At 44.4% G+C, this 14,631-nt stretch overlaps 1 protein-coding gene across 8 annotated transcripts in view; it reads right to left on the bottom strand.

Moving 5' to 3' along the window:
* Positions 1 to 14,631, bottom strand: part of AUTS2 (activator of transcription and developmental regulator AUTS2) — a 788,413-nt gene that overhangs the window by 71,054 nt on the left and 702,728 nt on the right. For all 8 annotated transcript variants that reach the window (XM_074923165.1, XM_074923167.1, XM_074923170.1 and 5 more), the window contains one exon: positions 1,715 to 1,763. In XM_074923165.1, coding sequence (XP_074779266.1) covers positions 1,715 to 1,763 — 49 coding nt within the window. The remainder of the gene's footprint in view (positions 1 to 1,714; positions 1,764 to 14,631) is intronic.

The following is a 14,631-nucleotide window of genomic DNA, read 5'->3' as shown; positions in this document are numbered from 1 at the left end:
AAAATAAGAATGTGGGAAATGTGTTTGATTCAACAAAAAAAAAAAAAAAGAAAAAAAAAAAAAGAAAAAAAAAAAAAGAAAAAAAAAAAAAAGAAAAAAAAAAAAAAGAAAAAAAACGAAAGGAAGAGGAAAAGGGGCCTACTCTTCATCAATCACCTCCCGGGGGAGGAGAGCCCCTCGCCCTGGTTACAGGCCTCCATCAGGAATGTGGATTCACTGCCTGGGCTTCTCCATCCCCCTGGCCCAGTCCCAAGAAAGGGCTGCTCAAATGCCAAAGCTTTTTACAGCGAATTAGCAAAATAAAGATGCAGTCACATGTAGTTTGGGGGCCTTGGGTTACTCCAAACACACAACTCGTCCTTTCTACTTATCTGTGCCGCCTGTTCTATGGAGGGGCTGAGGGGGACCCTGTAAACGCAATTCATCAGGAAGGATATATTAGCTTGCCAAGTGAGATAACCTAGTTAGACAGTAGAAATAATCCAGACTGTATTTCCAAAGGATGCTAACATACGAAAAACAGGAATATGGATCCATAACGCAATTACATACAAGTATAATTCAATATGCAGCAAAAGATTTCAGAAGCAATGGCCCATCAGCATGGGAATCCCAAACGTAATGGGGTCACATAGTGTCCCCAGTTAAACCTCTACAGCTTCGTGGAAGTAAAAGACACAGAAAACCACCAGAATGACCCACTTAAATAACAAACCCAAACCCGGTGAAAAGCACACAGGGCAAATACTGAGCAAATCCACACCTAGTCAACAAAAAGGACCTAAATTTCAAGCTAATCAAAACTGTCTCTTCTAATGCAAAGTGACTCAAACGCTCTAAACAACAGTAAGTTAAAACACCATGAGTTTACAGACAGAAGCACACCCTTTTACTAAGCAGTTATCAGGAACTGCCATCAAGAAGTAGGACAGTGGGGTGAAAAACAGATGCGTTTTGAAGGCTTTGAATTATATTCATGCCTGGAGCTGCTCCCTTGACCCTCCTTGCAAAAACACAAACCAAACCAAAATAAGAATTAAAAATAGAAAACCCCTACAGCCTACAGTCTTTCTAATAATGCTGCTTCAGGACATGCTGCACAGAAGCTCACTGGCACTGATTTAGGGTAAGTTTTCCTTTAATGTACTGTTATATCATTAGCCACTCTCTCTCTGGATTGCTGTTTGGAAGAAATTAATGGGATACTGAATATTTAAATGTGGCCCTCTATATCATTTATTAACTCTACAGAAAGCACACAGCACAGTAAGCCATGGTTTATGACTATTATCCTGTGAATACTAAACGTTGGCTGGTTATTACTGTCAGCAGTGCAAATTGGCTATTCATAATTCCACGTCTATCATGTAGCTGATGAGTAACAATCAAGTTAAAACATTTTGAAAACTCTTACAGTTATTTAAATGAGCTTAAATTAAAGCCATTTGTAAAATAAACTATTCCCTAATATTGTTATTTAAATTAATTCTGACCTGGCAGGCAATGCATTATTTAAAGCCTATATTTTATATTAAGCAAAGCAATTACCAAGCATACAGAACATGTCTGAAACCAAGAGAAACATAAAAAGCACTAACAAGCTGATTGCGACATTTCTGCAAGACAAGTTACATTTCATCTCCCATTGAAATTGCCATGAAAAGAAATGTGTGGTGAAAAAAAAATATGTTTGTGATGTGAATTGCAGTCTTACCTTTATTTGTAACAGCGTTGAACAGTTTTTCAGAGCTGGCATCAGATGCCTGAAAGACCAATAAAAAAAAAAAAAAGTTACATTTTCTACAAGTGATAGATTTCAAAAGGCATGGCAGTATATTTATACACACACATATGTATGTATATTTTAGAGAAACAAATCAGGTGACAAAACCAAGACAGCTCATGGAAGCTGCAGCCTCCCAAGAAAACTGTCCATAGGGTGGTGCTGTTTGGCTGTGCTTCACCACCCTGCAGTGCAGATATTTATTTGGAAAGATTCTATTTAATAAAGAAAGAAATGATTTTTTTATTATTATTATTCAACGTATTAGCCGCACAGAAACTATATTTTTGTACTGTAATTATCCAATACATTCTGACATTGATTTTGCAATGGAGAAGAGTCATGATTTTGACTCAGACAGCATGGTTTTGGGAATTCACAGAATTGCGGATTTCTTAATTAATTTTTAAAGTATTTCTGGAGACCCCTGCTGTGTCAACCATTTGATTTTTACCATCTTTAAAGCAGTGCTGATAACTTAGGTTAGTAATTTCATAAATGGCTGTGACAAACTCTTTGAAAAATAAAGAGTATGTTAGTATTTAGTATGTATTTCCACATAAGATTTGCCTTCATCAGAATAACTGATTCTTGACACCACATTCTGTATAAACTAATAATCCATTTTATTTTTCATCAAGCCATCTTTATCTGTGGGAGGATTTTCCTCCCAATACCGTGTGAGTACCTCATCTACTACTGCTGTTTGTAGGCAAGCATGCCAGTTAATCTTTCCACCTATTATTAAAAACCCTTAACTTAAGTTTCACACAAATACGCTGAGCTCCCCCTTTCAGAAACAGTAATGGCAAGAAACCAGACAGGGGAAGGTAACCCCGCAAATGTTAATTTTACAAACACCCTGAGCCCCAAAGCAGAAAGCATTAAGTTTATGCGTCTGTGTGCTGCTGTGTTTGCGCACACACACATACATAATACACACATACATACATCTAAAGCTCAAACTTCTACCACCTACACATTCACAAAATGCAGAGAGCTGTTCAATTTTGGACTCTGTCTTGGATCCAACCCCGCTGAGAGATAGTCTGCTGTTTGAAAATACATCGAAAGAAATGTGCTCAGTAATGAAAATACTGCAAACAGGGATAAAATGCAACACTTGAGAAAGATTTTAGTCTTCTCCTAGAAACTGTTTTTTCACTGGATTCAGAAAGAATAATTAAAAATACTGTCTATTTGGAAAGCAGGTTGCTTTTTTTTTTTGCTAAAGGGAAGGATTTTCTCAATTCAAAACCAGATAACAACCATCAGAGAAGCAACATATATTAAATATCTTGACTGCACTGAAAACTTAGGTGTGACATTACCGATAAATAAGTAGATATGCTTCAGACTGCATATCACAGTGTAGTAACACACTGAAATAATTTGTTTGCCCTCAAGTTAACAACATACCAGATTTCTATGATTAATTATTAAAAATAACTTCATTCTTTTTCAGACTTCTAGACAGATTTTACTAGAGTGCTGCTGGCTTATTTAAAACCTGAGCTGGTGTATTTCTTCTCGGTTAAATACCTTGTAAACACTGGATTTATTACCCAATGATAGATTTATTATTCAGTGACGACTTTCTCTAAATTAATGAAAATATGTGAATAATGCACAAATTGAAAAGATCAAGAAGGCCATGTGCTATAAAGAGCAGTCCAATATTAGTCCAACAAATTAAGAGATGCTCAATGCTTTCCTAACCTTGCCAATCAGCCTGCTCTCTGATTAAAAAGAACCTTTTCCAGTGAATTTTTAATCTGTTGTTGTCTTTTTAAATGCACCTTCTCTCAGAAGTCAAAACTCTCCGATCCATTCTTTCTTATTAGAAAGAAAATCCAGTATTAAAAAGCAAACAAACTTCTTAGAGCTTCAGCTCTTACTTTATTTTACTGTTTCAAAACAAAACAGCATAGGGAAGCTGTAAGATGCTTATTTGCTTGATTTTTCCAAACACTAGCGCGAGGAAACAATTTTTTTTTTTTCTTTCTTTAAGAAGTTTGTTGTAATGCCAAGCGTAAACTAACAGATTGTTTTTAAGCTATGTTTTTTTTCAGGCACATCTTTTTCTATGCTATTGTAGAAACCAGTCAGAAAGACTGCTGTGAAAGCTGGAAGTGGCACTTCTTGGACGTAACGTGGTGCACAATACATCCTGCCTGAGAATCACTCGTGAGCAAACTGGGAGATGATTATCAGTACAATATGCGTCTAAAAAAGGAATAATTGTACAAAGACGAAGCTTGTCCGAGAGCGAATCTCATTTTGCATTACTGACCACACACTACTGAATGGAAGAGCAACTTGAAAAAAAACCTCATTGCCTGGGTTACCATAAAAATAACCCAAACCCATTTCACTGTCTTGAACGGTGAGATGGAACTTTGACTGTCTGTTTCATTACTTTAAAATGCGGCTTTAAATATAAAAGAGCAATTAGGGTAATGTACTAGGGATACAGTAGTGAATACAGCCTCTGCCAGCACACGAGATACTGTACCCATTCCCGTGCAACTATTATTTTTTCGTAGTGAGGTAGTCACATCATGCAACAACACTGAAGGAACAAAAAGCCAAATTAATTTAAAAAAACCAAACAAACCAACAACTCAACACTTAACGCGGAGGATACAATCCAGTGCCTTTGCAGCGCTGACCTAAAATCTCCTCTGTATTGACAGGAATCTGTGCAGACAACAGAGCGCCTTTATTTCCATGCCGGGTGCTCTAAGGCAATGTGCTCAGCCCTTGCTGTTTAAGCAAGGAAGAGGAGCCTGGCTATCCCTTTTACACGAGAGAAGTGAAACTCTCTTCGTTCCCCTTTATCCTGATCATTGCCAGGTCCTGCCGGAGCAGCTGGTGGAAAGACACTGTTGGCAACGTTACGTTTTGGGAGAGCGCAGGGCTCCAGCGCGCAGAGCCTACCCGGGGTGCTCATGCCCCAACAGCCCTCCGGGTTTGGGGGGCCACCCTCCCCGAGCCCCCGCACCGACAGGGCGAGAAGCCCCTCCTTGCACTTTGGCCGCTTTCCACTATAGATCTCCTTGTTACCAAGCGCAGCTTAATCCTTTTCAACACGAAATGAGACAAGTCAGCAATCCCTGGGCTAACAAAAAAAAAAAAAAAAAAAAGGCAAAAAAAAATGTCCTAAGGAGTATTTTTCCCTCATCAAGGAACGTACTGTCGCTCAAGTGGATGTATGACTAAAATATTTCCCGTCCAGACAGCGCGGCTCGACTCACTCCTGGCACAGCCCCCGCCGCAGCACTTGCGCCGCCACCGGCCCCGGCCGCCGCGCACCTGCCCGCGCCCCGCGGAGCCAGCGCGGGACCCCGCGGAGCATCCCGCCCCGGGGTGCCCGGGCTGAGCGCCCCGACTGCACCGCGCGGGGCCGGCTCACCCCCACCCCCTGCCCCCCGCCGGACCCCGCAACCCCCGCCCCGCTGCCCCGTTACCTGCTGGCGGGGGGTTACGCGCGGCTGCCGGCCCGCGGCTCATGGCGGAGCGGGAGGTGCGTGCGTGTGCGCGGCGGCGCCGGGAAACTCCGATCCAGCGCGGCTCTCAAAGTCCCGCAGCCAAACCCCAACTAATCCTTCGGGGGACAACTCCGGGGGCCGGGCGCGCAGGCCGCCCGACAGACAGACATCCTTGCCGGGCGGGCGAGCCCCCCCTCCCCTCTCCCCGCAAGATGGTTCCCTGGGAGGAGAGAGCAGGAGCGGGGGGTGTGCGTGTGTGCGAGCGGGCGCGGGGAGCGCGGCGGCCGCGGAGCTACGCGAGCAGCAGGACAAAGGAAACCATGTGCGGCGGCGGCAACTCCGGGTCCCGGGGCGGTGCGGCCCCTCCTGCCAACGCGCCTCCCTCCGCGGGGTCCAGCGGCAGCGCGGCCCTTCCTTCGGGCGGATTTTTTTTTTTTTTCCTTCTGCTTTTGGTTGTTTTTTGTTTTTTTTTTTTTTTTGGGGGGGGGGGAGATGATTTTTTTTTTTTTTTTTTTGGTTTTAAAAAGTCATGCCCGTCCTCTCCCGAGACAAAGCGGGCTCCCGCCGGGGCACTGTCCCTCCCGCCGTCCAGGGCTCGCCGCGGCCGCGCTCAGGTGAATTCCATCGGGGAGAGGCAGCGGCCCGGCCCCAGCTCCTCCGGCCCCGCCGAAACAACCTCGCAAGCCTGTAATCCCCGGGGGGGCGGCCGCTCCGCTCCGCTCCGCGCTGCTCCGCCCGGCCCGGGCTGCGGGCTGCCGGCCGGACCCCTCGCCGCCGCCCGGCCGCTCCGCTCCGCTCCGCACTGCGCGGCGCTGCGAGAGGCGCTTCCACCCGCCGCCGCCGCCAGCTCCTCCCTCTCCGCGCCCGCCCCGCCCCGCTCCGCCGAGCCGGGCTCCGCCGGTGTCCCCGCCGCGGGGGGGGAGGGGGGGAGGGAGGGGGGGGGAGCATCCGCGGGAGGCGTTTTCCCCGCGCCGCGGCTCGGCCAAAGTGGCGGAGGGGCGCAGGAGGCGGGGGGGCAGCCGCTCCGCGGATTCGGGGGCGGGGGGGAACACACTCCCCTTCGCGGCCGCGGAGCCGGACAGTCCCCCCTGCCCCGGAGATGGTGGCACACACACACGGGCATCAGCCGCTACAGCTCCGCGGGAGGAAAGGCGATCGAAAATATCATATTGGGTTTAGCGATTTTTTTTTTTTTTAAATGGAAATTAATTTTGCTTTTCACTGGAAAAAAAATATGTCCCCAACTTCAGACAGGGTGGCCGGCATGGTGAGCTCCGGCTGTTCCCAAAGTGCCTGTAAGCGCCCCTACCCTGAGACACGGAGCTCTCGGGGGGGGCAGGTGGGGCCGGGGCTCCCCAGCCTGCAGAGTGCTCGACACTCCCAGCACCAAGTGTTATTGTCGGCGGGTGATGGATTTCTTAGTCACTGTAGGTTTTCCTTAAGCGCCGCACACCATTAGTAATAGCCACCGCGGAAAATAAATGCACAGATACATTATTATATAAATGATTATTCACTGAAGCACAGCAGTCGGAGCCAAATGATGTCTCCTACAAACCAAGCTGCTCTGAGGACAAGAGGCAGTTATGCTCATTGGCACGGTATCACCGTACACAGAGATGTTTCCCAGGAACTGGATGGGTGCTAAGATAGGGCTTATGGGCTTGCGAGGCCTTGCCCGAGCAGCACTTTCAAGATTTCAAATCTTGAAATTGGTTTCAAACCAATACTGGGCTAGGAGAACTAATGGAATTAAACTCCATTGGGCTCCATGTGGATTTGAGCTAAATCCTCAGGAATCGGGTTGAGAAGCTTTACCCACCTCAAGCCCTGTGGCAGAGCTCAGCTTGGAGGAGGTGACTCTCCTAAGGAAAAGACAAGAACTACCTACATCAGCCAGAAATCGAGAGTGGAGCAATGGCGTGGTTGGCCTCACCCGAGCCAGGAGCAGTGTTACACACCCAAAATCCAAGGGGAGCTTGGAAAGACCTGCTCACATCCTGGCCTGGCTCCGAGCTCACCTCGGGGACGGGGCACAGATGGTGGGAGGTGAAGAGGGACTGTCCTCCTCCCGGCCCTGGGGTGGGCGCGTGGCTCCAAGCTGGCCCCGAGGCTCCAGCCAGGCACAGAATGGGGCCGCGGCTCCCGGAGCCTGCCCACAGCAAACCCCGCAGTGTGGAGGGAAGGCGAGGGCTGAACTCTCCACACCAGTGCTATACGCAAGGAAAAACTCCTAGGAAAACTTTCCTACCAATCACCGGTGTAGAACGACTGGATTTTATGCAAATATTTCTCATTTGTTCCTTATTCCAGCACCGTATGATCCATTTCAGAATAGTTTTCCTTGTCAACATTACACGGTGGCTTTTCCAAAATTCTTATTACAGGTGCAGTTGCACTGACTGCGATGGTTTCCACTGGGACAACTATGTGAGAAGGTGCACAACAGAGACAACAACGATAAGCAGGAGCTAAACACATTCACAACAGCTCCAAATTCAGACCGTGGCTGCAAACGCTGCAGTGCTTTCACTGCACATCTCATCAAGAGTGGGAACACTTTGGTAAAACCGTGACAAATCATCTTAATCAGAAAATTAAAAAATCATGGCCAACTTCAGATCCTGTTAGCAATGGCAATAAGAGTTCTTCAAAGCTGCCCACCTTCGCAGGGTTACCCCTAGATATGTACAACATATCTGAGCATGGACTGTAGCTGTTGAAATTCCACAGATTTTTGCATCTCCTAAGAGACATATATAACAAAGATAATTTTGTGCCATCAGAGAGGTAGTTTCCATCTCTTACTCTAGAAACCCAACAGGAGTGGCTCCACGTCTGGTTTCTAGAATAAACAGTGGGCAGTGGCCAAAAGCCATCACAGTCCCTTGGCTAATTCATGAGCTCAGTGAAGGAAATGGATGGCTTGAGTGCAGTCTTCAGTCTCCACCAAAAATAAATTAATAAAGGCATTAAACCAGCAGAGTGTCCTCTACACAACAACCAGAGGAGTCGGGGACTGAATGGATGGGGAGACTGTACCTGCATGAGGAATTAAATGCACAATATTAAGGTGTGGCAGCTCATGTATTCTATGAGCACTTTGGTCAAGACTTTCCACATCTCGACATGGTAAGAATGGGTCTAATTAAAGCCTAGACTCCTCACAAGACTTTAATTTGATAAATTTAGCCTGGATTAAGCTACAGGCTTGTCTGTACTGGATTTTTCAAACGTTAACCACATGCCACACCTGAAATCTCGGCATACACAAAATCAGAAATGCATTTACCCACTCATCTCCCTAGGGCTGTTAAGGTTTACTGGCAGGGCTGTGGGTCTCATGTTCATTATTCGTGCCTTAGAGATAAGTAAAGGACCTCTGTTTTCCTTCTAGAACATTATACATGCACAAAACGCGTTTTATAATTCTGAATGAGAAGTTCGGAGTTTAGGAATTCACCCACAGCCAAATTAAATCAAAGGGAAAAAAAAAAACAACCCACCACCACCTCCTAATGATTTCAGTGGCCTTTGGATCAAGCTTCCCCTGCTCGTGACAGCAATACTTTCCCGTGTTTTAGGTTATGCCTGGATAGGTTTTTGAAACCTTCTGTCTCTTATCTGTGTGGGACTTTGCCAGAATTTTTTTCATCTGTCTGTGGTCTCTGTCAGCGTCGACATTTGTTTCTGCCACAACAACAGCCAAATGAAGTGCATTGAACTTGGATCAAAAGTGATTTCAAGATCTTGCACTCTCCGAAAGAGGTTTTGAGATCCAACTATTTTATAAAAATGACCTAAAGCTGCCTAGACGGCAGGCAGAGCAGCAGACGTTTGTTTCCAAGTCGTAGAGTAATTCCAGAGAAGAATTACCCATCTCTGGCACAAGGAGCAAATGAATATTGAAATTACAGCAGATTATATTGGATTAAATTATTTATGGCAAACCTCACCTCACCTGGAAGGTTCTGAAGCTTTTTCCTGGCAACATGAAAAGTGGATATTCCAATTCTTTGGTATTCTGTGAAAGACTGGAAACATTTATGTTTCCATTAAATTGCTAATCTTTCCAGAAGACAAGATGGTGTCTGAGTTTGGAGCGTGATTACGATGCCTTATAAAGACCTCCATAATGCTTTGAAAACACACATAATTTTGTCCATTACTGGATAGGACATGCAAGTTCTTTTCCCCAAGAAAAAAATTTATGGAGCTATCAGCGGAGTTTTATGACTTTGAACAGCAAACCACGGCATAATGTCCCAACCAGAAAATACTTAAACTCTAATACTTTAAAGAGGTTCAAGAAAAGGACCTGTTCTCGAGAGTGACCTAAACAACGACAAAATCACCGCTGGTTTATGCTGTAAATAGGTAGCAACAGATAACAAACAAATTGTGGCAAGGGCGGGTTTTGCCAGGAGGCCGGACCCTGCGCTGCTGCGTGTGTGCAGCCTCGGCCCCGCGGGCGAGCGCCTGGCACAGGCCGAGAGCTCCTGGCAGCAGATGAAAGCGATGCTTTGTCCACGGCCCTTCCAGCAGAGACAGAGCGCTCGTGTGCTTTCTGCTTACACTGAGGCAGGGGAAAGGTGATACAAAAAGTAAATGCCCCTTTTAGAAGGAAACTGAACTACCGGACTGTATAACATCACTGGGTAAGTTCTCAGTGTAAGTAAAGCTTTTCATTTGACAAAGCAGAAAACTTTTGTGAGAGCATATTAATGACAGTGCAACTTTTTTATTATTTTTATTTTTCTGCAGCATTTGCAAAACTAAACCACTTTGTAATCCCTTCTTTTATGCAGAACAGATTGCAGTTTTAAGCAGAGGCCCATAAACTGCAGGTTCAAAGAAACCTGAAACTGAATTAGCATAAAAGCTGGAATTCTCATTTAGAGGAACAGCAAGGCAACCGCTCTGCAGGCAGTTTTATGATTTTGGTTTCAAATGGAAACAAAGATAAAAAGTGGGGCTCAGGGAACAATAGGGCTGCTCTCTCTTCCCTGTCCTTATGGGCCTGGTCCTATAAAATACTAAGTGGTCTCCACTGTTTCTGAGGACAGAATTTAGCCTGGTTCTGCACACCTGGAGGAGGTTGGAGAATTTTCTGAACCCATTTGCTGCACCAAAGAGAAGTCTCCACTGTCCTACAAATGTGAAGCCATTTCTCCCCCAAGCTTCTCCAAATAGTGTAAAATCTTTGAGGTGAACACCACAGCCACCTTTCCTTCCCCCTGCCAACCACGAAAAGCAAGAATCCCCAAACCGTCGCCTGGCTATAGCTTTTCAATCAGAAAATACACGCGTTTTATCTCTTCTGTGTATCTTCCTGTGGTTTGAATTCTGAGTTACTAAACATATGATGGAACACAGGTTACCTGGATTTAGCTCCTAGAGACCTCGCTGGGCTGTTGAGCTGCTGCCTACACTGCAGTCTAACCGGGAACATTTGTAAGATCCTATAACTGAGTAAGAAGATAAAATATAAATTCTTCCCCATCCACTAGCACTCCTGTGAGTACACTTCATAAATGCACCACTTTTAAGCTGTGGCCATTATCCTCCCCTAATTTCTGCCTGCTAGCAGGTTCTGCAACTGAAGAAGTATTTCAAATTAATTTGTCTGTCAATATCTGGGTACTGAATCAACTAATAAGAGAGAAATATTTTTCATTCTCCTCCTCTCAGTCAGAAGAGGAGACTTTCTTATCACTGAATAAAGCATTCATTATTGCGTGCTGTAATCCCATTCTGTCTTTCAGGTCATTTTTAGACCAGAAAATGCTGAATCAGCACCATAAACCAATCAAGTAATTTCTTTCATTTTCTAACATTCAAGCAAAATAATGAAAATCACATCTCATTTGATGAGGAGAATATATGACAGAAATCTCTTCTTCCAAGGATAATTTTAAAAGAGGTATGCCAAGTAAAGAAATACTATTGCAAAAACATGTAGCTAATGTAGGGTCTCTTTTGCTGAACAGATAAATTCTATTTTTGACTGTCTTCTCATATTTAGACAGTACATTACGAACAATAAATCTGTACGTTTAGCCAGCTTCTAAACCATGCGAAGACATTAACTTGGCAAAAGAATGACCATTACTTTGATGAATGAAACATTCACCTAAAATATTCATGTACGATATGATAATATCCAATTGATAACCAAAAAAAACCCACCCCACTGCAGATTTAAATAACTGAGATGTACATGAGAGAAACCAAATAACATACATAAGAGGAGTTATTATGGCGCTGTTAGGAGAACCAACAAATGAAAAAAAAGCTTGATAAATATTTTCCATAACAAAACACAATTGGTTTCAGTGGGATACAGCTCTGTTTCTCATTAGTTATCCTTCACTTGTCAGACAAGTTCCATATTTCACTGAAACCCGCTGAGTATTCTTTATAGTTTGCAGGGGAAAGTGGCTATACATTTAGCACATTCCCTTTAAGCTGTGTGTTTTCACAGGTCTTTCTTTAAAACACACTGTACATGCTTTTGCTTCTTTCCCTTAGGATAGTGGGTTTCGACATCCAAGAAGAGTTTAAAAGCAGGTAACAAGTCATCACTTTTGAAGCTGCAGAGCAACTGAAGAGGTGCAATAGCCCCAGCAGCCATTATCAGTGCCTGCCAGGGTGCCACAGTATCAAGTTATATGATAAAGCACTCAGCTGACACCAGAAAAATAATCATTCTCTCCCTCCTGCACCACCCCCTTTTTCACAAGGAGGCTTTTTACACTCATTAAATGCAACCTTATCTCTGAAAGACTGCAATCCTCAGCAAATGACAAGTGTGCCTAATCTCATTTTCTGACAAGCGATTCTGACAGCACCTTCCTTTTGATTTCTAAGACACGTAGCTAGACATATATTAATCTGTCAGTCATCGCCCCTAGGAAGGATGGAAAAAAAAGGAGACACAGAGATGAACATTTGTGAATGTGAAGGGAACAAGGCAAGAAAGGACTAAGGGTCCTTTTCTGGCTATTTTAAGCAACGCAACCGTGTTTCTCCACTCCTCCCACCCCAATGTGGCACCCAAGCCACTCCTGTGCAGCAGAGCCGCAGACCTACATGTCTGCAAAGGTGGACTGAGATGCATTTTATTTAAGGTGTGAGTGTGGTCCAGCAGCTACGGACTAGCAGTCAGCTCTGGGGATGTTTTCAGGTTTTTCCTCGTGTGGAAGGCAGTTGGACTCTCATTTCACTTCTCTGCACCTCAATTTTCAGCACTAGATATAAAATCATTGCATTATTGTCACCATGGTGCATAGTTTAGTTATAGACATGGGACTTTCCAGTACCAGTATGATAAAATGTTGAGCCTTAATTCCACATCTACAGATTATGAAGTGTTCTGCAATCACACTTTTTTTTCAGGAAGAAATGCTTTGTCGTTCCAGTCACCATAAGCTCCACTTGACTTCAGTAGGCAGCTGGGCTGGAACACGTTAGCAGGTACAGACAAAGACAGGTTTGATAAAAGCATCAAGACTGAAAGCATCAAATTGTTGTCAGGTCTTAATAATTTTGCACTAATGCTCAAAGTGCTGTAAAACGAAAGTGTTGAGTACGACATCGTGGCCTGGCAAGGTGCAAACTGGAGAGGCTTATCAAGACTGAGTCAAGTTGCTTTTTGAGGCTATGAAAAGGTAGGATTTCTAAGAACTCCCAGCTATAATATAAGAAGATGTATTTAAAAGCCGAGAGAGTTATGGGGCCCTGACAATAAGTGGTAAATCGGTGCAACTCACTCAGATTTGCCACTCAGTGAGTGTGCAAACTACGGGCACTTTATGCATGATGTACGATATACAGAGGCATGTGGAGTGGGAGGGAGTAGGCTGGTAGGTAGCTGCAAAGGGGTGTAAAATAAGTGAGATTCTACAAATGGGACCCAAAGGAGGAAAGACGATTAAATGAGGTGGGAGGCAGCATTCTTTATCTTACACACACCTATTAGTTATGTTCCTCATAAACACGCCTTCTCCCTCTTAGTGTGTGAGTCATATTATATATTCCTACCCAGCAAATGCTAAATTAGAGTAAATTACACAGATTTACCATCTAACATTTGCTTGCTGACCAGTTTGAACTTGCAGAGAGCCTCCCCATCTGGCAGCACATCCTTCTGCCTGGGGACGTCCCAGGACCGCAGCTCCCAGCTTGGCCGAGTTCGGTGCCCTCAGCTAGGAGCTACTCACCACCTCCTCTCCCTTCCACTGTATAATATTAAAGTACAGCAGAAACTTTATTGTTCATAATGGGATAAGAAAAAAAAAGAAAATCAAACGAAAGCAAAGTACAAAGGGGCTCAAATCCAATGCTTTAAAGTGATGCCATTTTCATAGTAATACAGTCATTAAGTACTTGTTTGATGGTGCAAAAAGTAGGCCAAGATCTTTGCTAATACGTTTTATTAATCAATACCTGTACTAGAAGATGGGAACAATTAAAGTTTTCCTCCTCACTCAGACAGAGCAGCATAAAGCTTGTGATCTACTTAAGGAGCCCGCCACTCAATGGGAAGATGAAAAGACTTCTTTAGTTTTACTTAAGAGCTGAAATGATGTTAATACTTCAAGTGTTTAGGATCTGGTTCTCAGAAAGACAGTAAATTAGCAGTGGCAGGAAAACTGCCGGCTGTCGCTGAGTCCCCTTCCTCGCATTTCCACGCTGATGTCATCATAACTGGAAAACTCACAAATACATTCTGGAGTTCACTGAGCCTGAAAATAACACTGGAGATATTTCCTTTGCCGTGCAGAACACTTTAATAAATAAGCCTAGCAGAAACGCACAACTACTGCTGATGTGCCTTATAAGGATAAATGTAAACCTGACACTTGCATAGTTTACATTTATGCCAGCTTTTTTATTAAAAAAGGATTTTCTAGTTGCATCTAAGCTTCAGGATGTAGAAAAAAAGGCACAGACAGAAAAAGTCTCCTCCTATGGGGAATAAACAGTGGGGGGAAACCAGGCAGTTCACCATGAAGACCTCTGGCTTGGAGAAGGAGAGACTTCTCATCTCACAATAAGCACTGATGATTAAATGTTGCTGATGTGGGCATCAAAAAAGAGAAAACTGCCTAAAATCTGCCCAAAATGCAGCTGTCCTTGGGAGACTCCAGCTCTGTCTCTGTAGCAGGGGTCACCATCACACAAGGGACAACACTTACCTTTTTTCCACCCTTTGGGACCTCCAGAAATGCATCTTGGCCATCATCTTAGTGGGCCAAAGGCCACTGGTGTTGGCAAATCTCCCCTGCGCTGACCCACTTGACTGTTTGGGCTCCAGAAAAAACTTCTGATAGGGGCGTCATGGCATGAGGTACA

This window comes from Athene noctua, chromosome 19, assembly GCF_965140245.1.
Source record: "Athene noctua chromosome 19, bAthNoc1.hap1.1, whole genome shotgun sequence".
Lineage (NCBI taxonomy): Eukaryota > Metazoa > Chordata > Aves > Strigiformes > Strigidae > Athene > Athene noctua.
The sequence above is the reverse complement of the archived record's forward strand: the minus strand, read 5'-3'. Positions and strand labels throughout refer to the sequence as shown.